Consider the following 21,472-nt stretch of genomic DNA (forward strand, 5'->3'; position numbering starts at 1 on the left):
TTTCGCAGATGACATTGTGATCTGTAGTGGGAGCAGGTGGAGGAACAATTAGAAAGATGGAGGCATGCATTGGAATGGAGAGGACTGAAGATTATTTGTAGTAAAAGAGAATATATGTGCGTGAATGATAGGGGTCGAGGGGGAAGACTGAGGCTCCAGGGAGAAGACATGGCGAGGGTGAATGACTTCAAATACTTGACAATCCAGAGCAATGGTGAGTGTGGTAAGGAAGTGAAGAAACGGGTCCAAGATGGTTGGAACAGTTGGCGGAAAGTGTCTGATGTGTTATGTGACAGAAGAGTCTCTGCTAGGATGAAGAGCAAAGTTTATAAAACAGTGGTGAGGCCGGCCATGATGTACGGATTAGAGACGGTGGCACTGAAGAGACAACAGGAAAGAGAGAAGGAGGTGGCAGAAATGAAGATTTTTAAGGTTCTCTCTAGGAGTGAGCAGGTTGGATAGGATTAGAAATGAGCTCATTAGAGGGACAGTCAAAGTGGGTTGTTTTGGAGAAAAGGTTTGAGAGAGCAGACTTGGATGGTTTGGACATATCCGGAGAAGAGAGAGTGAGAATATTGGTAGAAGGATGCTGAGGATGGAGCTGCCAGGCAAAAGACCGAAAGGAAGATCAAGGAGAAGCTTGATGGAAGTTGTGAGGGAAGACATGACAGCAGTTGTTAGACAGGAAGATGCAGAAGATAGGCTTGGAAGGGAAAAGACGACGAACTGTGGTGACCCCTAAGGGGACAAGCTGAAAGGAAAAGAAAAAGAAACCATGTTGACGTTTGTCTGGAGTACTTCCAGGTCGGAACTGGTACTATTCAAGTGGGATGAAGCAGCCATCTAACCTTTCTGGAATGCAGCATGAAGATGTTTCTGTTTTAGATTTCCTTATGTGAGGCTTAAGTTCCATCTGGCCCATGTTAATGTTAATTTTAAACAGTAGAATTCTAAACTCGCTTTGTATAGTTATCTACTGTATCAATTATTGTCTGGCCATCATGTGTGATATCAACAAAATAAGGACTTACACGCTCCCAGAACTAAGATGACCATGCAAAATCCTCTTGGACTCTCCACATCCTCGTCACCACCTCTTCCAGCTCCTTCCCTCAGGTAGGTAAAATCAAACAATGTAAACTAAAATTAGCAGATGTTCCAAGAGCTTCTTCCCTCTTGCCATTAACTTCTTAAACAGGTAAGTTGCAGTTCCATTGCAACATCCTGCCAATTTTTCTCTTCAAATTATTGTCACATCAGTTTCGGGCCTGTTATCATTCGTGGACTCAGTATAGTCATCTCATCACACTGTTTGCATATCAGTTACTGACCAATACTTGTCATGTGTGCTTGTGAAGTATCTGAACCATTTGCAAAACTGACACTCATTCAGATTTTCGTACAATTAGTCACTTTAACCTGCTTAAATTTCTTGAATTTTCTGCATCATTTCCACAAATGTCGCCCCCCACCAGCCCCAAAAAAGTATCAGCATTATCGGTGATTTTGCTGAGCGACTCTCCGTACTATGTTTTTATGTCTCAAAAATGATTGTCAAATGGTTGTTGTTGTGCTAGAGCGGCTCCAACTAGCGGACACATTTCTTGTGTTTTTTGACATACATTGCAAATAAAGATGCTTCTGATTATGAATTATAGTAGAATTAAAGTTGCACTTGTGTAAGTGGAAAACAAAATCACTCAGGAAGCAGACCATCAGTAACTAGCCATGTAAGTAGTAGACTTCAAGGTTTTTAATCTGATTTGTAAGTATATATGTCATGTTCCAAAATTTGCTGACCATTTCTGGGTCTACCCTGCCTGAAGCCCAAAGTCAGCTGGGATAGAGTCCAACTTACTTGTGAATATAATGAGGTCAACTAGCATAGAAAAGGGATCAATGACTGGACTTTGGTTAGATTATTAAATATATTTTTATGGAACGGGAGTGTGAATAAGCAGTATAGAAGATGGATTAATTTCTATCCCTAGTTTCTGTTCCGGGTAGTTTAACATAGTCCTTGTAAAAATCCAGTTTCTGCCGATACAGTATGTAATACGATGTGCAATGTCATTTAGATGCCCCAAATATTTGATAAACATGCATACCGTGGCAATCCATCCTAATATATATATATATATATATATATATATATATATATATATTTAAAATTTATCTATTTTGGGGGGTTGGCAATGTCAATGACTAAGCACCTTTCTTAAGTGTTATGAATCAGCAAAACAAAGTGTGGTCTAAACTGAAGGCTTAAGTACATAAACAATGTACTGTTCTTGGTGGCAAATGCAGTTGTGTGTAAAACATTGGAGGACAACATGTTAAAAATTCAAAATCGAGATTATCATGGGTAATTGACTGTTTTTGTTTTAGGTAGTTAACTGGGTTTAATAAGTGCACAAAATAACAGTTCAAGCATGAAAAGACATACAGACCCACCATTATTTGTGACCATGCAGCTTAACAGAAAAATAAGGAAAGGAAAAAGGAAAAATAAGGTAATCAAGGTATGTTATTGCAGGAGTAAAAGCTATGAACAAATAATATATGCTCCACAACCTTATGCCACATGGCTCAACACTTTTTCTGACATATCGTATTTTACTGATTCTTCAATGTTTGTGTTACTACTTGTATCTTGGGATAAGATGTTCTCCCATATGTTTCATTAAAATTTATTTCTCGGTATGTACTACACCTTAGCTCTAAGTTATTTTATATTACAGAATATCGCATCCTGCAGCCACACAAAATACATATTTGTCACAGTCTGTCAAACCCTAGGTTCCTGTCCGCAGCCTCATCTGTGATAAATGCAGCCAACATCACTGCTCCTCCTAGCTGACTTTGACCCAGTTCTACTTCTGTCTCTAAGTGTTTAATGTTCTCAGTTATTTCACTGTCACATGACCTGCGACCGCAAACAGCAATGCAGAAGGGATTCTGAATAGTATCCCAGCAGAGTAAATAAATACATCTAGGCGAATTGAATCACATTATCTCACCCTTCAAAATCAATTTTGGACAAACGAACCTTATCTGCCACTCAATTTTTGCCTCAGTCGTTTAGCAGCCCTCGGCCAATGACTGCAGATCGAAGTGATCTGATGACTTGACCACGAAACTGGACAAAATAATCAAATCACCTTCAAACCTCATACATCAATCTTAAAAACAAAGCAGAGTGGAAAAAATATGTCCGCGCACGCGTGTGTATGTGTTTGTCCGTGCCACTGCTTGGTTGAAAATTAAACAAAAAAATAATTCCATACTTGAATCTTTTTCTCGGTGAAAAAAACACCTCTATTATCCTGATCAGTAGATGAAGCAAATGCCCGTGGTAGCTATAGAAACAGATATTCAGTTCTCCACGCACACACACACACGCGCGCGCACACACATACATACACACACACACACACACACACACACACAAACTGCAAGGGAGAAAATCTTTTTGTCAGCTCAAAGCTGAGTTATGTAATACCATAATCTGTACAGCCTCTACCATGCAAGGCTTTCCTGCTTTGTCTTGAAGCATCTTCCTCCCTCCCATTGGACCTGCTACATCCTTGCTTATATAATCCACTTTGTCTAATTTTCTCACAACAGTAAGACATTTTTCATGTTGTGGTAAATTCTTAGTACTGCGCTCATTCTACAAAAGCTAGAAGTAAATGAGTGTTTGGCCATCCTTGTTTTTACCATCTTCTTCTTCTTTTACCATAACCTGGATTTATTTTTTGAGGGTCGGGTGGGGGGAGTGGAGGGTTTGGAAAGATTACTTTGTTTATTGAACCTTGTGTATGAAATTAAACCTACACTGGCTGGAAATGAGGATTCCTATTGCACTGAGGCACAGATGAACAATTCAGATTTTCAGCCAAAGGGGAATTAACTGGGAAATTAAGACAGCAAACAGAACAGAAGGATTGGTTGTGCACACGTCTCTTTGCAGCACTCTTTGTTCCCCCCAAAATAAACAAATAAAATGAATACAATGTCATTACAGTACTTTTTGCTGCCATAGTTTGCTCAAGGACTGGATTATTGGTCCCAACTGAATTGCTAAATTGTATTCATTATTAATGTTTTTTTTTTTTTTCAGGAAAAGCCATTGGAAACAAAATGGTAACGTACACTCACCAGATACTATGGTACACCTGTGCAATATAATGTGATCCAATAAAAGGACTATAAAAATTGAATTTATTTAAACAAATCAAATAATTCAAATATTTTATTTACCCTCTTTATGCTGCATGAGAAAAACAATACATATGGAACAGCTCTCAGTGTAGGGTCCAGTATAATCATACACCACTGGAAACTACACCTCCCATTTACATTTGAAAACAAATAGAGGAGTGTCATATTTTCAGATTATTTTCTGCGTTTGTATAATGTTGTAAAATTTTGGTGAACGGGACTCATTAGCACAAAAAAATGTTATTTAGTTTTTACCCAAATTTAATGACTTTTTCTGTGTTCATGCCCCCAACCCGCCCACACACACACACAAATGGTTTTGGAGGTTATGAGGTTTTTGTGTAATCATGCAAAATATCAACCAACCAATAATTGGTTATCAAAACAATACAGGTTATTGATAGAGGTAGTAATACACATTTTTTAAAATCAAAGCCTCTCAAACCATCAGTTAAAACAGCATTATTATCCATCTGACGTCATGATTACTATACAGTTCATGCATGGCATATCAGTAGATTAGTGCAGTTGCAATGAATAGGTACAAGTGCAACTAGTGTTTGGACAGACATATTAAAAAACCTTATGGTCCCCCCACCCAGGAAAGTGAGTCCAGTCAAAAACAGTGAGTGACAGATGTGGAACAAAATCAAAACGCTAATTTGTCCGGTCCTTGCTAAGATTATGCTCCTGTGAACTATAGCTGTCTGGGTTAATTCAGTGACAACTATATGAATAATAGATGGGTTTTTTGGTTTTTTTTTTTTTTTGCCTCAGCTGCTTATGTTGTTTTCAGCCTTCCACACAAACGCACAGAAAATAAGGGTGAGAAATGAAATGCTTTATATTTTTATATTGCGATGGGCTATGTGATGCATTGACTTTTTCCTCTCTTATGAAAAGGTGGGCTGTTTTTGGAATTACTGAGTAATCAGTTTCTTAGAAAACACTCTGGTAATAATCATTCATTAATTCTCCATACAACTTATCATCACTAGGGTCATGGTCATGGTGCAGCGTGTCCCACGGGCAAGAGCTGGGGTTTACTGAACTGGTTGCCACCAAATAGCAGGGCACATAGAAACAACTATTCACGCTCACATTTACACCTATGGACAATTTAGTGCCTTCAACCGACCTACCATGGATGTGGTTGGGATGTGGGAGGAAACCGGAGAAGCCAGAGAAAGTCCCCTTACACTGGAGGAGAACAAGGAAATTCCACACAGACGAAACTGGATCTGAACCCCGGTCCTCACAGCTGTGAGGCAGATGTGCTAAATAGTCCTCCATCAATGCCAGCCATCGGAATACATAAAAAAAAAGTAATAATGCATTGAATAAAAGTTAATTTTACCTAGTCAAGGAAATCTGATCAAATGCCCAGCCTTAATAAAAACGTTTTACCCCCAACAGGATAAGATTAAAATTGGCACAGTCACTGATCTAGATAGGGAATACTGTATTTATCAGCATAATCTTTGTCTCTTAATGGTGTTTTCAATGTGTTTCCCTCTTCAAACTGATAATGCACTGAAAATCCTTTGTTGTGCTTGTTGTTATAGGGTGTGTCATGGCTGTGTGTGTTTCTGCATTTGTGGCTCTTTGGGGAAGATCGCTATGCCCCTAGGGACTGGGGCACATTGTGTGTGTGTGTGTGTTTGTGTGTGCGTGTGCGCGTGTGTGTGTATTGTCTACGATACTATAGATGGCAGTTATCGTCAGTGGTTATCATCGTAACTACCAACCATCTTCTTTTGCCATTCATGCCATGTTCCTTTCAGCCAATAGGCTCAAAGAGCCTCATCCTACCAACCAATAGGACATCTTACATGTTTGCATGCTCTTGGTAGGCCGGCATCTTGATTAGGCATTCAGGGTAGTCGAGCAGAATGAAGATGATGAGCAAAAACGGGTGAAGAGAGCGCAACAAAACAGCTCAAGAGCGATGAGGCCATTATGAGTTGAGGACAGGTCGATGGATGGAGCAAAAACCAGACCGTCTCAGGTGAATAAAAGTGTATACTGTAAGTCATTTATCACCTCAATTCTCTGTGAGACTGAAATTCTTAACTACTTGAATCACAGATTTTCATTTTATTTTTTTCATGTAAATGTTTGGTCTACTTATGGCAGTAACAGAACCTGGCTTTTCCAGACTCTCTTGAGCTTTCTAGATTTCTCAACCCTGTATGTGTGACGTTAAAGATTGATGGCCTCAGTGAAGCTTGGCCTTTTCTTCTCCGTTTGTGTCTGCAGAGGTCAAAAAACGCTGCTAACATCCAGAATGCTTGCGCTGACAAGAATCTTCATGGCTACACAGTTCATTTTCTTACTATTCAGTTTCTGATTAACAGATGGTGTCTTTATGACGGAGAATGCAAAAAATCAATGGGTGCAATATACACACAACGTTTATTCCCTATACTAAGAGTCATACCAGAAGCTCTATGTTCACACTCTCGCTCAGTTTCGCACACTGTCGTATAGCTATCCATATACAGTATATACAGCGGAGTGTTTAACACATTATAATTTTTCTCAGTAAATAAACTTCCAAAAGTGCAATTGACAAAAAAAAAAAAAAACAACAAAAAAACAAAAAAAAAAAAACCCACCAGATGTTTGGAACAACTAGAGGTACAAAGTAGAAAAATAAGATAAAAAATTAAGTTGTGTAAAAATGTGAAACGACACAGAAAAAACTATTCAACACACAAACAAAAGTAGGTGCAAAAACGCATGTAAAGCAAAGACGACAGCAAAAATGTATCAATAATGAAATACCAATTAAGCCTCTTGTCAGTGCGAATGAATATCGGCGCGTTCAGTCCTAATTGATGTTCTTCAAAAAGGTCTCATTGCCAAGATGTGAGTCATGACACATTTTATGATTGGTAACAGCAGAGAGGTTTCTGAAGACAATTCCAAACATAATGATGGCATTGGTTTACAGGCACATAGTATCTAACCCTCTGCGTTGCCTGCAGGGCTGTCAACAGATGCTTTAATTTTAATAACTTCGCTCTTTGTAGTTCTTCATTGCACAGTTTAATACCCTTTTCCGTTAACACATGACCCGATGCATGGGGGCACTGAAGCCAAGGTAGTCTTGATGGCCACTCGCTAAAGCTGCTGAACAACACAACCTGTCCAAAGTCTGGGCATTTACTGTCTACGTGTAAACAATTGATATAAGATATATCATTTCACAAACAGCATAACTGAGATGCGAGGTGAGAACTAGAAAGACGAAATATGTTTTGGTTGATGTTAGAGGGTATGTCATGTCTCCTGCTGTGTTTTTCTGCTTTTGTGGATATTTGCAGACTGCCACTGCTTTCTCAGGGCAAATTGATAGTCTGTTGCAATTTTTTTCAAATTAAAAAAAAAAAAAAAAAAGGTGACTGAACTTGAAGCTCAGTGGTTAGAGCACTGGTTTGGTAAACCAGGGGTTGTGGGTTCATATCCCACTGGGGCCTCCACTCCCTGAGAAGGGTTGCGTCAGGAAGGGCATCCGGCATAAAAATTGTGCCAAACATATAGGTGCGTTCATCTGAGATGACACGCTGTGGGGACCCCGAAAGGGACAAGCCGAAAGAACTTGAATGAGACTGTGTGTGCTTACACATTTGTCTGCTTCGGGCCCTACACACGGGGTAATCGAAGAAAGAAAGAAATGGTTTGGCTCCAAGCATCGTGAGCCTTGGGGATTTAGAGTACCTAATTACAATGTAAAGTGATTGTCTGCAGTAGTGTTTGGGGTGCACAACTGTGCATAGAAGCGGGTAAGAGCAAATCATGCATGGAATGGGTTGGTTTATCTTGGTCTACCAACAGACATATGGTCATAAAGATATCCAGGTGTTGTGGAAATGTCAACCTATAACCCTTCAAGTGGATAATTTGAGGGGTGGGGGGGTTAGTACAGATAGTGAGGGCACGCTGCAGGCAATAGCTTCGTCATTTGTATTGGAGTATATAGACTGCAGTCTTATCTGTTGATATGATACATTTTATTTTGTTTGGAAGTGCTACAGCCATCTTTAAATTCTTAAGTACCCACCTCAGTTTCCCTGCTGTCAGTGCTTTTTTTTGTGTGTGCTGTTTTTACAACAGTATCCAATGTGTGGAAGTCACATCTTGTTGAGCTTTAAAGTGCGCTTAGCATATCTCTATCAGAGCTCTATAACCAGCCTAGTATCATCTTGATCAGGCTGTATGAGATAGAACTGAATAAATATTCCAAACCCAGATGGGTGATTTGGAGGCTTTTAGAACAGTGCTTTTATCAATCCAATGTGTAGTATTTACAATAATCAAAATTTTGACCACTTGTACAATCTAATAGCATCTAGTGCAAAAGCTATATCAAAAAGTTTGCATTGACTAAATCAAATATTAAAATTTTGGTATTAATTCAAAGTTTTTCAATGGTGGCTTGAGTAATATTTGTGCCCTTAGTTTGCTACATAAGTTTGAATTATTTGCAACCAATAGCTGTATGATGCATTCAGAAAAGATAAATATAAACTACAACAATCACTATAATTAACATATTGTTAAATGAGTACTATTTTGACTGTCAGTCAACACCAAACATTTCCTGTGTAAATGCAGATATTTTTTTTATTCATGTTGTCTAATAGGTTGAATATTACAAAGGTGTAAATGAGCAATATACAGTACAACCTCTGCCCTCAAACAATATATTCCATAGCACTAATTAATCTCCAATTTGTTTGTACTTGTACAATTTAAAATCTGTGAATTTGTCAGTGTGAAACTGTCGTCATCATAGTTTCACTCTACAAGTACCTTTTCAAGTAACTGTAACATTCTCAAGTGTTATACAAGTAAAAAAAAATATTTTTAATAGTTTTAACGCTGAAGAAACCCTGCAAATTGAACCTCCTTATTAATTAGTTATATACTTTACTTTATAAATACTGTAATGATCATGGTGGTTTGGTGGTTTTATTCACTTGTCATATTGATCACTACGTAAATTGGATTGATCACTGCTGAGATGTCTCTTGGAGAAAGTGGCTTGCAATGTTTGCTGCCTTGGCTCTGCTAATATGACTTGCGGCTGTTTGTCCTCCGCTTCTGAAAGTATGTTTTCTTGAATAGACAGATGTTTCTGCACCTGGTGATTCATGAGTCTACTTCTGGGGAAATAAAATACAGGGGAAGCCGAAAAGCAGCAAATTAGGTGCAAGTGGTTTATTTGAACTTTAAGTTCCTTCCCGGGAGCCTTAATTAGGAGAAGCTGAATCTGCACTTTGCAGGATAGATGTTTTACTTTTAACTTTTCACTGCATCTCCCCATTTTCTCATTAGTGTTTCTGTTTTTATTTAGATTTTAAACAGACCTTATTCGTTGCCTCAATCTCTCATATGAAGTTACCCCTGTTACGATGATAAGTTACCCCTGTTACGATGATGATCAGAGTGGAAACGTAGTGGATATACAGATATTCTTTCGCAAATTATTCTACTTTTCCCCAGGGTACCCTCCTTATTGATGATCATATGTGTAACAGCCCACAAGTTAGCCATTCAATACGTACATGTCACATAGCAAATATTTGTCAGTTTACTATTGCACTGGCAATCACCTGGTCTGGTTGACCTATCTTTCTTAGAGTTAAATGTGCCTCAAGTTATTAAAAAAAAAAAAAAAAAGTTTGTAACGTACAACGGGCTGCTGCTTTGTGAAGGATAGGAACCGAGCCTTGCTGTGGATCGGGAAATTCTGCAATTAACAGACCCTTCTTCCCCCAAAAGGCAAGGGAACACAAATTTTATTTACACAGTGCATTTTATACACAAAGCAACTCGGTGGTTTCATGATTGAAAAGCATTTAATAAGAGACCAAAAAAAACATTTCATTGAAGTATTTGAGTTACAGTATTTGAATAATTGTTACAGCCGTGCTATTTTACGCAGTTATCACCGACCAAAAATGAAGCAAGTCGTGCACAGTGGCTCAGGCTCCAGATCGCACATCGTACGTACATGTGCTAGTTGGGTGCATTTCGGCATGCCCCATTACTGAGATTTTCTTAGCTGCTCACACAGTGTTGGCTTGCTGTAGGATATGATGTAATCGCTGTCCTCTTTAGAAAATGTTGCAGAGCAAGGCACCGCAACTCATTGAGTTAAAGCTTACCTTGAAGCAATGACTTTTATTTTCCCTGAATTGATTTGAAAATGTGGATAGCCCTCACATCCTGCAGTAAATCATGAGCACAGTTAAAATTTTCATATTCATTTGTTCTACTAATTTATCTTTTATATGGCGACCCCGAAAGGGACAAGCCGAAAGAAACTTACTTTTATCTTCCTTAATTAAGCTAGAATACTTTTAGACTGACCATTTTTATAGTGATTTTATTGGTGTGGCTTTGTCCCTCTTTTTTTTGGTTTCCTGAGATTATCCAGTTTTATGGTGATATTTGCCATGTGTTTTCCCCTTACTTTACCTGGTAAATTTTGATCTGGAATCATTGTTTTTGTAGCATATCAGGTGTATATCTACAACACATGTATGATACCTTAACTGAGACTACTGGACTCCTCTCAGATATATTTGGTCTTCAAAAATTGTTGAGTTTTCATCCCCTAATTAAGGCCTCAATTTCGTGTCACTTGACATCCTACATAAGTATATAATGCAAGATATACTGCTTTTTGTAACTTTGTGTTAGGATTTGTCATTATGATCATTGAGTCCCCACAAGGTGATATCTTGCATGGGGCTCCACTCCGATTGAGATTGAACGTCATATTTGGCTTCTTCCATTTTCCATTGATTGCTCCAACATTGGGCCTTTTTTTCACTAAACTTGGTAATTTCTCCGTAGCCGTTTCCAGCCGTGTGGAGTTGTACAATTTTGTCTCTGGTGTCTTTTGACAGCTCTTTGGTCTTGGCCATGTTGCAAGTTTGAGTCATACTGATTGTATGGGGTGGACAGGTGTCTTTACGCAGCTAGCGGAACCACACAGGGGCATCTGATTCCGGATAATACATGGAGTGGAGGTGGACGAGTGGGACATGGCTAAGGGGGCAGAGCCTAATATCGCCGTCGGAAAGGTCCATTGGATTACACTTTAGCACTTTTGGGTGACAACTGATTTGTATTAACATTTCAATAGCTTTTATACTATTTGATCTTTTGACTTGGTATTAATCCAAATAGATATTTGGGTCATAAAAATAATTATTATTTCATGTATGAATATAATGTACTGTACAATTGAAAGTTGGGGGGGGGGTGAATTCTCACTTTAGTCAACCAGCTAGAAATAGCCCATCCTTCTGTTGCCGCTCTCTGCAGGAGTGTGCAGTGTGGTGGGAGGGAGGACAAAAGAGGTATGTTTGTGGTGTTTCAGATATGTTTCTGACTTTCTATTATTAGAATTCTAAACTCAATTCTAAATTGTCTTTATTCATCATCCTACCCTGTTGTCCAATTGTTTTTACCATCTGCAGGAACCGCTACAACTCAACTTCATGAAGTCTTTCTTGACATAGCAGTCACAAAACATGCCTATGTCTGGTTTGAATGATTGTAAGCACAAACGCCCACCAACTTACTCAATGTTTTCCCTCTTTGGAGTCATCGCCTAGTGTATAACTCAGTTTGATAAATATCCAGTAGTTAGCTCTTGTGTGGACCAATGGCAGGCAACAAGTGTTTGTCATGTGTCAATGTCCTCACCGAAGAAATACAATATAGATATTGAGACTGAGAGGTGGGTGACGTGCTGTCCATCAGAAGAGGTTAACAGCACAAAAAATGTGAGTTGACATTGGACCTGAGGATGTCAATGAGCCTTCACTCCAGTTTTGAATTTCTTCATGTTAAGGGTTGGGCTGCCACAAAAGGTAGTACAGTAGTATTCATATTCATGCATTGGATATTGGGTTTTCGAATTGTTGGTTAATCTTACAGTATGATAAAATGTTGCCTGGGAAATTGGATTTTAGATTGTGAATATAGAATGTTCCTTTTCTGTATGCTTTGGCTTTGCCTTATTACAGGTAATTCATATTCTATGCTTTATTTGTTTATTTATTTTACCCCCCCCCCCCCCCCCCCATTGTCATAGAGTAGTTGAAGCGAAGCCCAGTTGTGTTAAGGTAAGAGGTTGATTACACCCTGATCTCATTGCATTCATACTCTTAGGGAAAATTTTTAATTTTTAATCAACCGAGCATTTACATGCACTTGAATGTGGGAGGAAGCTAGAGTACCTGCACTCAAGCATGCTCCCCACATGTTCCACCGTGCTGTGCTCCTTGGCATTATATTTAGTTTAACCCTAGAGTAATGTGTGCATGCTTTTGCTTATTGAACTGTAATTACTGGTTTGCACCAATGAATCCTTCCCACTGAATCCTCTTGTTGACCATATGAACAGCATTTATTTTTCTCACATATTGTCAATGTATAAGCAAATACTGCCTACATTTTAGCTCATCACTTTTCTTCTTCTCGAGGTTGAACAATACACTGAAGGAGTACGGAAAACAAGGATTTTGAGAGTAATTTTCTTATGGTGGTATTAATAAAGTGTCATCCATAGATGTAGAAACCTGTCAAGGCATGGGATTGTTGTGGTGAAAACCATGAGGACCACGCTAAACATTTCGTACACACAAAGATTTATTTAATCCTGTGTGATTCCTGTGACTCATTATTATTGTGTCACTGATGATAAAGTTCATCTACGACTATAGATCCACTAAACCACAAATGAGGTTCTTGTAGGATTCAACTGATTAGCTCAACTTTATCTTTACCATGCAAACATGACTGGCTTACTCTGCTGTGCTCAGTAGTTAATATACTGCTTAATTTATTTTGCCTATTGAAAAAAAAAAAAACTTCCCTCCCTTAGGAGTTTAACCAAGTTTCAATGGCAACTTATCACTGCTTTTTTTTTTTTTTTTTTTATTTGTGCTTCATTCCCCCCAAAATGCAGCATATGTCAACAATTTGCACACCTGCTTTGACTCAACCGTACTAGCGGTGGCTTCTTCTAGTTTATGTGCATTTAACAGATGGAGGGATTTGTTTTACTCGCATCGACTAGTGGCTGCTCTGATTACAGTGGGTTATGATGTATGTCAGACAGCTAGATGCCGGAGACTCTTTGCACTCTGAAGTGTGACTGTGTGCCATCCCAATGGATCCGGAGTAGCTCAAGCCCTGTTTTTATGAGCCTCTGGTGTGAAAAGGGCAAGCGTGTTTTCTCATTGGGTATTGTTCAGCTTGTTTGTGATTGGTCAGCATTTCAGCGAACTCTCAAATGAGCTGAGACTATGCTAAAAGAAGACTAACCGAGATGCTCCTTGGATGTGGTCACGGGTTGATTCTATACAGTGGTTCACTGTTTTACTTTTAAGGGATGGCAACATACAAATGGATTAAAAATTCAACAAAGCATTTTTTTTAAATAATCAAATATGAGTCTATGGTATTGTTTAGGTTTTTACCAAATATTGTTTGTTAAGGATAATTCAGATTGAAGCACAATTTGTCTTGTTTTTACTTGCATATAATTTACATCTATAGTATTTTACAAGGATTTTTTTTTAAATATAGTATTGGCAAAGAAATCCACAAAATTTTATTATTCATTATTTTACTTATTTATATTTTTATTGATTATCCATCAACACCACCATTCACGTTAATTTTGTTTCTCCCACTTTGCTTTCAAAATGTCCCTGTGAGTCATACTGAAATGCCAATTCTGTGTTACTCCTTCTGCTAGACTTTAACTACAACACAGACGGCTACGAGGGGGACGGCACAGAGGATGGCAAGTCTCAAGATTGCTCGGAGACACTGCCCTATATAGATGAATCCCCCACCATGTCTCCCCAGCTGTGCACACCCCAAGGACCTGACGGAGAAATGGTCTCCCCCACTCCGCCAGACAGCCTCCTGCAAGGGGTAAGAGAGGGCTCACGCACACACGTGCTTGACATATTGCCACATAATGAAATAATGTTAGGATGGAGATGGGGGTGTAAATGATCACAAATAATATTTTGTGCTACAGACACTTGAGGCCCTTGATCGCCATTGTTTGTTGTTGTCATTAGTGTCACAATGGATTTATTCACTCCAATGTCTCTCTTGTGGGCTGTCAATCGTTTCTTCCTGAAGCGATGCAGCAGATCTTGACCTTCTGTAATTGTTAGCGATTAGCCACATTAGATGGAGTGCCTGTAGCACATTGCAGGTGGCTCTTTCAGTTCTGCAGGAAATTACAAGTCATCCAGATGGGGACTAACGGTACAAGCACCAATTTGCCAGTTGATGTGGAAGCTGTTCGTATTTGGTATTTAATGTACAATTAACTGTTATAGCGATTTTGGTTATTTTCTTTTTTTTTGTCCCCTGAAACATGAACAATGTCTTATAGGATTCACAACTTTTAAAACGTTTTATCGCCATTCTAAATACAGTATAAACTGCTGATTAGTTTGTCACAAATAAGATGATCTTCCTGCTGGATCTTTGCACACTACTAGGAAGGAACGTTGCAGTATTTTACACCAGGATCATTTATAGTCCTTTTTTATTTTGGTATTTACTATGGGTTTTTTTTTTTCCATTTCTCATAGTGTGGTACAACTATTTACGAATGGCTGTAACGAAAAATTCAGGTTACGAAATGCCTCCTTATAAATATTCTCTCTAGTTATGAAGGAAAATTCAAAATACAAAAGGAAAAAAAAAATAGGCACTGGATTCACAGCCCCCAAATTCCACCGAACATAAGCATCCTGTATCTTTGTTTGTGTGGCGCGATAGACCTGCTCTCCCATTGTATCTTCCTGGAATCCCATTGGCTAGGAGGGACCTACATTTTTACCCATGATACTTTTGGTTACCCTTGGACACTCAAGTGTCACTACATCACACACTAGTGCTTTCACAAGCTTGTGCACATTGGTAAAGTACAACCTTTTGTGAGTTTTTCATTTGTTTTTTTGTAATCAGTTTAAAAAAAAAAAAAAAAGCCTGCTACACTCTAAAAAAAATTATACACACACACAAATGTATAATACCAAGACCACGTAAATTGAACTGCGTTGTAGCGTGGGAACACTGTATATGCAAAAAACATTAAATGTGTATAAATTACATTATATGGAGACTCTAAATTGCCCACGGGTGTAAATGTGTAATCAGAATGTTGTAGAAATTTTCATTTTTAGAAGATTCATTAAAAATAGATTATACAGATTAATTTAGAGCATGAATATACTTTTCAGAAGACCAATTCCTTCGTTTTTGTATTATTTTTTTAGTTTATTTAATTTTAATTGCTTGATATGGTAATTTTTTTGTTTATAAGCAATCATGGGAACAAATAGAATAAATAGTAAATGAATAATAAGCCCAAAAAAGTCAAAAAATGAACACATTTAAAACCTTTTTGTAAATTTTGGATTGTTGATTTGCTGTGAGATTTTTCAAATATGAAATTGGTCATTTTGGGTCAATAAAGGTTGGGAACGCTGTTTTTTATTTAACCTACTGAAAGTGGTTGAATCTCCAATTCATTTATATTTTTGGCGGTTTAGCCTTCATCTGGATTTTATATAGAAAACTGTAATTTTTCAATTAATATTTTTGTTAGTTTATTTTGTTTATTATTTTAATATTGTTACCATTGTCACCATTGGGTGCCTGTTTTTCCTCATATCAGTGGGTAAGATGTTTGCAGTTCACTGTCTGTGCCTGCATGTTTCATTGTCAATTCTTCAGCACTTGGGGGCTTAGTGGGAGTCATTTTAAACCTGAACATGACTGTCCCTCTCTCAAAGCATGAAAACCTTTGTACACATTTGAATTTTGAATAACTGAAAAAATATAAATGTCTGTTTTATGCCATCCCTTTCTAAATACTCTCCTCTCTACAATCATCCTATTAATTCTTAAATCTATGGTCAGCGGTTGGGGAATTAAACTCGTTTGATACATGAACAGAATGAACAGAATCCAACTCGTTTCATTACCTTAGCCAAGTGATCTTATTTTTGAAAACGTCTCCATCTAGTGGCATTACGTGGTAGGAGTAGACCAGTGCACACTTGGACTTCCAAGCTAAATCAACCAATTAACAGAAGTGTTTAAGATCTATTGCAGAAAGGAAAACTACTTCAAATTAAATGTATTGAGAGTCTATTTTCTGAATAAATGTAAATGCACCATGCAAATATTCAGCTTGATCTTTGTTTAATAATAAAGTTCATTCACTTTAAAAGAATCACTTCCAAATTTGATAACCCTAACTCCCTCACTTTTCAATGTCTGACCTAAAGAGTGGATGCAAACGTGTGAGAACTAGCACAGATTTTGCAACACTAAATTGCACAAAAGGCCTGCAAATGAGATTTTGGACCCACAGAAGAACAAATGTCGAATATTCAAGTTGGGGAGTAGGTAGGTTAATCTAGAGTAAAGCTGGAAGAGCAGTAAGTGGATGTCACTTCCTCTAAAGGGATAAGTGCACAGTGAGAGCTTTTGGTAAATGGACAGTGTTCTTTCACAAATGCACTTGCTTAGGATTTGGCACATTAAGTCTTTTGTTAACTTCTAATATTTTGAAATCATGTATTCTGGCAAAGGGGAATTGTTACATCTGTTGACCTGCTGCAATATGTGGCCTGTAATTGGAATTAGCTGCCATAGTTGCACATGATCTGCCCTCAGATCAACATCTGAGGCTCTAAGCAGATCAATAGCGAGGCAGCCGAGTGTGAACGTGTGAGCGGCAAGAAGCGTAAAATACAGTTGCGGGCAAGAGTTCACAGGCAAGGGAAACTGTGCGGTTGCACGATGAGGAAGTGACTTTTTGCCTCAAGAGAATGAAGAAAGAGAAAAAATGTCTTCTGAGTGAAGTAGTAGTTAAAACAAAACCACCTCTGCTGCCATCAAGGAAGTGAAGGAGCAGCACTGTGGTGAGGGGGCGGAGTGGATGTGGTGGGAGGGTAGTCCTCGTCGACTGTAGTGGAACAGTGGCACCACTCACATGCATACCAGGAAGCCAAGCGGAGGCAGGGGGTGGGGTTGAGTAGGCGGCGTCATTTGTCTTTCACTCCCGCCGTCCAGACACGGAGTGAAAACACTGATGTGTCCGGGCAGGCCCTGTTGAAGGCAAACACAAGCAGGAAGAGGAGAGTGCTGGAGTAGAGCGAGAAACATGGAGGAGGAAGAGGAGGAGGTGCTGTGCTATCTGGACAGGGTGCTGGAGGAGGAGGAGGTGTTTGAATATGGAGATGGGGAACTGGAGCCCATCACTCCGCTACACAGTCAATTCAAGGTGAGGCAGCTGGCTGCAGGGAAAACACACACACTGTACTCACATGCTTCGCAGGCTGGTTATGCTTGGTGACATGTAGTCATTTATTTTCTTTGTATGGAGTGTGCTGCAACGTGGGCATTGAAAACAACTGCACAGCGTGTGTGTGATGTATGAGTATGGCCTGATGAGGCAGAGTACATGCTTCTTCGCTACTACCTCTTTTGAAGAGGCTGATGTGAAACCCGTCACTGTACATGGCTCATAGTGGAGCAGGTTGTCAAGGAAATGTACTGTCGTATATTTCTTGCCTTGGCCTTCTTACCAGACAGGGGCTGTCTTTGTACAACTGAGGGGAAAATATCTCCACTGTTGGGGTGAGAAAAATACTTCCTGTCTTTTCTCATCCTGCTGCCACAAACTTTTACACGTCACCAATGTCTCGAGCCCTTTTAGGTGACTATGGTTAATGTGACAGACACTTTGTTCACACGATGTATACACTAACAGCAATCTAAAAACTCCAATTACCATAGCGATTTGCTTTTGTTACAGATGAGAAACTCCTATTTAATGATTCTGTCACAGTGTTGCTTTGGCAGTGTATTGAGTTCTACATGGAATTTTGTGAATTTCACCTTTCACTTGCTGTTATAAGCAGTCATTTTCGGATATACCCTGATAAGATTTAAATTTCAATACATTGTTCCATGGAAGCATTGTGCATTTCTGAATGCTTTGAGATTTGAGCTACAAAAGGAGTTCATATCGTGTCATGATGTCATGAGCCACTTTTATAGTAGTTGAAACGAACTTTTTTTAAGTATTTATTCATCAAAAATTACCTTTGGAAACAAATGTCTATATTTGTCTATCTATTGTAGCTTATCTCTCAGCTCAAACTTTTAAAACCAATGCCACCTACAAAAATTCTTAGCCCTCCAAGTACAACTATAATGACCAATATTAAGATAGTTGCATATAGTAGGCCTGTGTGTTCAACAAAAACAAGCCACAGGTTTTATTTCTGAGAAGTACTTCGACTATTATTGTAAGCCAAAATTTTATGGATATGTACTTATGACAATACTTCTGTATTTTTCACATTAGTTCCCACAATTATCAATTGCAGTATCATGAAATGACAACTTTTACTTAAATTCCTTAGTTTCTCATGGAATTTTTCTGCATATTACTGTGCTTCACTAGACACCCCCATGTAGTTTTAGATGGTGTGGGTGAAAATAAAACTATTATAGCTTTCACCTTGTATCATCACAAGTACACTCATATCTTTCTATGGATTTGAACTATTGTTAATGATTTATCCCACACCCTGCAAAATTGTTGCTCTTTGTCCTCCATTGAGTACGTAAGTAACAGTTCAGAGCCATATTTCTTTTACATTCAACTGTGAAAATGGACCTCTGTTGATTGAGGATAAAGTGAGCACTGATCCACTTGTAAAACCAGGGATTTTATGGAAGACTTGTGCATGCAACTCATGCACTTCGGGTGCATGTCTGGTCTGGTCTTCTACTATTCACTTACTCCGACAGTCATTGCATCTTAAAAATGTTTTTTTTTTTTTTTTACTTTCGCCATTATTATCGAGAGTAAACATAAGTAGCATGTCTAGCTCGTCTTCACTCTATGTTGCCCAGACCGTGTTGCTAGCTAAAGCACTGGTGGTGGGCAGCACATAAGGATGCTATCATTGTAAACCACATCCATGGAGTACGTAAGTTCTATAATTATGAGTGTATCCCTTTGAGAGCAGAGGGGGATGGCGTAAGGTAAACTAGGAGGGAGAGTAAGTGTGGCTGAGCAGCAGCTCATTGTTAGAGAGTTCACTGTGCTGCTGTAGTGTAGTGAACCAGTGCTGACTTCTTTTTTTACAATACGTATGTGAATTTTGCCATTGGATGTAACAACCAGGCGCCCCCACTCATCGCGTCACATTGCAGAATGGCAAAAACAGATTAGTTGTATGTTATAGTTTCAATTTGGGTTGGATTTTTTTTCATTTATTTATTTTTGTGTGCAACACAGAATGTCTGAGCACAGAGACCACATCTGCAGTATGCAATTGCGCATGTGGGCAGCTTAGAGGGAACATCGTGTGTCATCTGCACAGCTATGATAGTCAAAATTAAAGTTCTGGAAAATTTGACCCAAAGGTAGCATATACAGGGTGAACAGGAGGGTTACAAAAACTGACCCTTGAGGGACCCCATATCCCATTGTCATTTGTTGAGCTTGAGCACTTCCAATGTTTACAAAGTACCTCCATTCCTCCAGGTAGGATCTTTTCAGGGCTGTTCCATTTAGTCCTACCCACATTTCCAACCTGTTCAGCAGTGTATTATGATCTACTGCATCAAAAGCCGCACTGCGATCCAACAAGACCAAAATAGACATCTTACCTGAGTCAGTATTCAAACTCATACAATTTAGCACTTTGATAAGAGCAGATTCTGTACTGTAATGAGTTCAGAAACATGACTGAAATTTGTCAAAAAGTCAATTTAAGCTCAAGTGCAGTTTGCTTCTAAAGCATCATATATTCCGGGGGATATTAATGCACCGTAATTCCCGGCCTACAGAGCGCACATGGTTATAAGCCTCACCGAGTACATTTGTAAAGGAAATAACATTTGGTGCATACATACGGCACAGCTGTGTAAAAGCCGCAAATGCTCACATTGAAACCCACATTCAAAAACGAGATATTTACTTGCACAAATTAGCCTCGTCACCGCATAAAACCGCAGGGTTGAAAGCGTGTGGGGAAAAAAGTCGCGGCTTGTAGGCTGGAAATTACGGTAATATTACATAATGATTTTCTTTTGTCCACAGGGAGACATTGAGAAAGGACTAGAGATGAAGAAACTGGTGCTGTCTGGATTCTTGGCCAGTGAGGAGATCTACATTAACCAACTGGAGGCCCTCCTGCTGGTAAAATACACAACATAATTCTTTTGCACCATCTGCTATATGTTAAAAAAAATCAAGTATGAATTTTACTTCACACTGATGAGGATGATCCTTTTCCTCTTTTGCTCAGAGGACATAATGTTCATGAATTCAAAAAAAAAAAAAACAAATTGAAATGTGAAAGCACGCCACACTTTTCAACTCTGTCAGTCAATTATAAATGACCGTGGGCACAGAGACACATGGAGCGTTTTTACATGTATTATATGGGTTTCACTTTTCATGCTATAGTTTTTAAGTTGCATGTACAGATGTAACGACAAAGTGTTAACTGAAATGTCTTCTGAAATGCTGTAATAATCATGCCCAAGTAGCAATGACCTTGATACAATGCTGCGACTTTTTAATGCACCGCAGCCTGAAGGAACAAAGGTCACAAGCATTCAATGTTGGTTTTAGTCCTTCCTTTTAACCAATTGCTTGTACAAATGTCACTGTTGTCTGACACCAGTCATGGACAGGTGGCTCAATTATGTTGATTGAGTCTGCGTTTGTGCATGTACAGCCCATGCGTCCCCTGAAAGCGACAGCCACGACTTCGCAGCCTGTCCTTACCATCCAGCAAATCGAGACCATCTTCTACAAAATCCAAGACATCTTCGAGATCCACAAGGAATTCTACGATGCCCTCTTACCCAACATCCGGCAATGGGATGAGAAGGTTACTGTGGGCCATCTGTTCCAGAAACTGGTGAGTCCAATATAGGTCGATATAGGGAGTGTGTTTCTGTTCATGTAAAGGAGTGGCCAGTCGCACATTTCAGTAGGGATGGGGATGGGGATGGGATACAGTAGAATGATAACATTCAATGGATTATTTAACTAGTGGTTTGGGTTTTAAAACGGTATTTTAAAGCATTTTACAAAGGAAAGATTAATTTTCCCAAAAATGTATATAGTTTAACATTGTGCAAA

At 38.8% G+C, this 21,472-nt stretch overlaps 1 protein-coding gene across 2 annotated transcripts in view; it reads left to right on the forward strand.

Moving 5' to 3' along the window:
* The window catches only part of abr (ABR activator of RhoGEF and GTPase), a 107,600-nt gene that overhangs the window by 28,750 nt on the left and 57,378 nt on the right, over positions 1-21,472 (forward strand). Inside the window, exons 2-4 of one of the 2 annotated variants that reach the window (XM_061802850.1) lie at positions 14,015-14,196; positions 20,420-20,518; positions 21,063-21,248. In XM_061802850.1, coding sequence (XP_061658834.1) covers positions 14,015-14,196; positions 20,420-20,518; positions 21,063-21,248 — 467 coding nt within the window. Of the gene's footprint in view, positions 1-14,014; positions 14,197-17,377; positions 17,582-20,419; positions 20,519-21,062; positions 21,249-21,472 lie in introns of those variants that run through there. The other variant, XM_061802851.1, reaches the window with a different exon arrangement.

The sequence above is a fragment of the Syngnathoides biaculeatus genome, chromosome 18, assembly GCF_019802595.1.
Source record: "Syngnathoides biaculeatus isolate LvHL_M chromosome 18, ASM1980259v1, whole genome shotgun sequence".
Taxonomy (NCBI): Eukaryota; Metazoa; Chordata; class Actinopteri; order Syngnathiformes; family Syngnathidae; genus Syngnathoides; species Syngnathoides biaculeatus.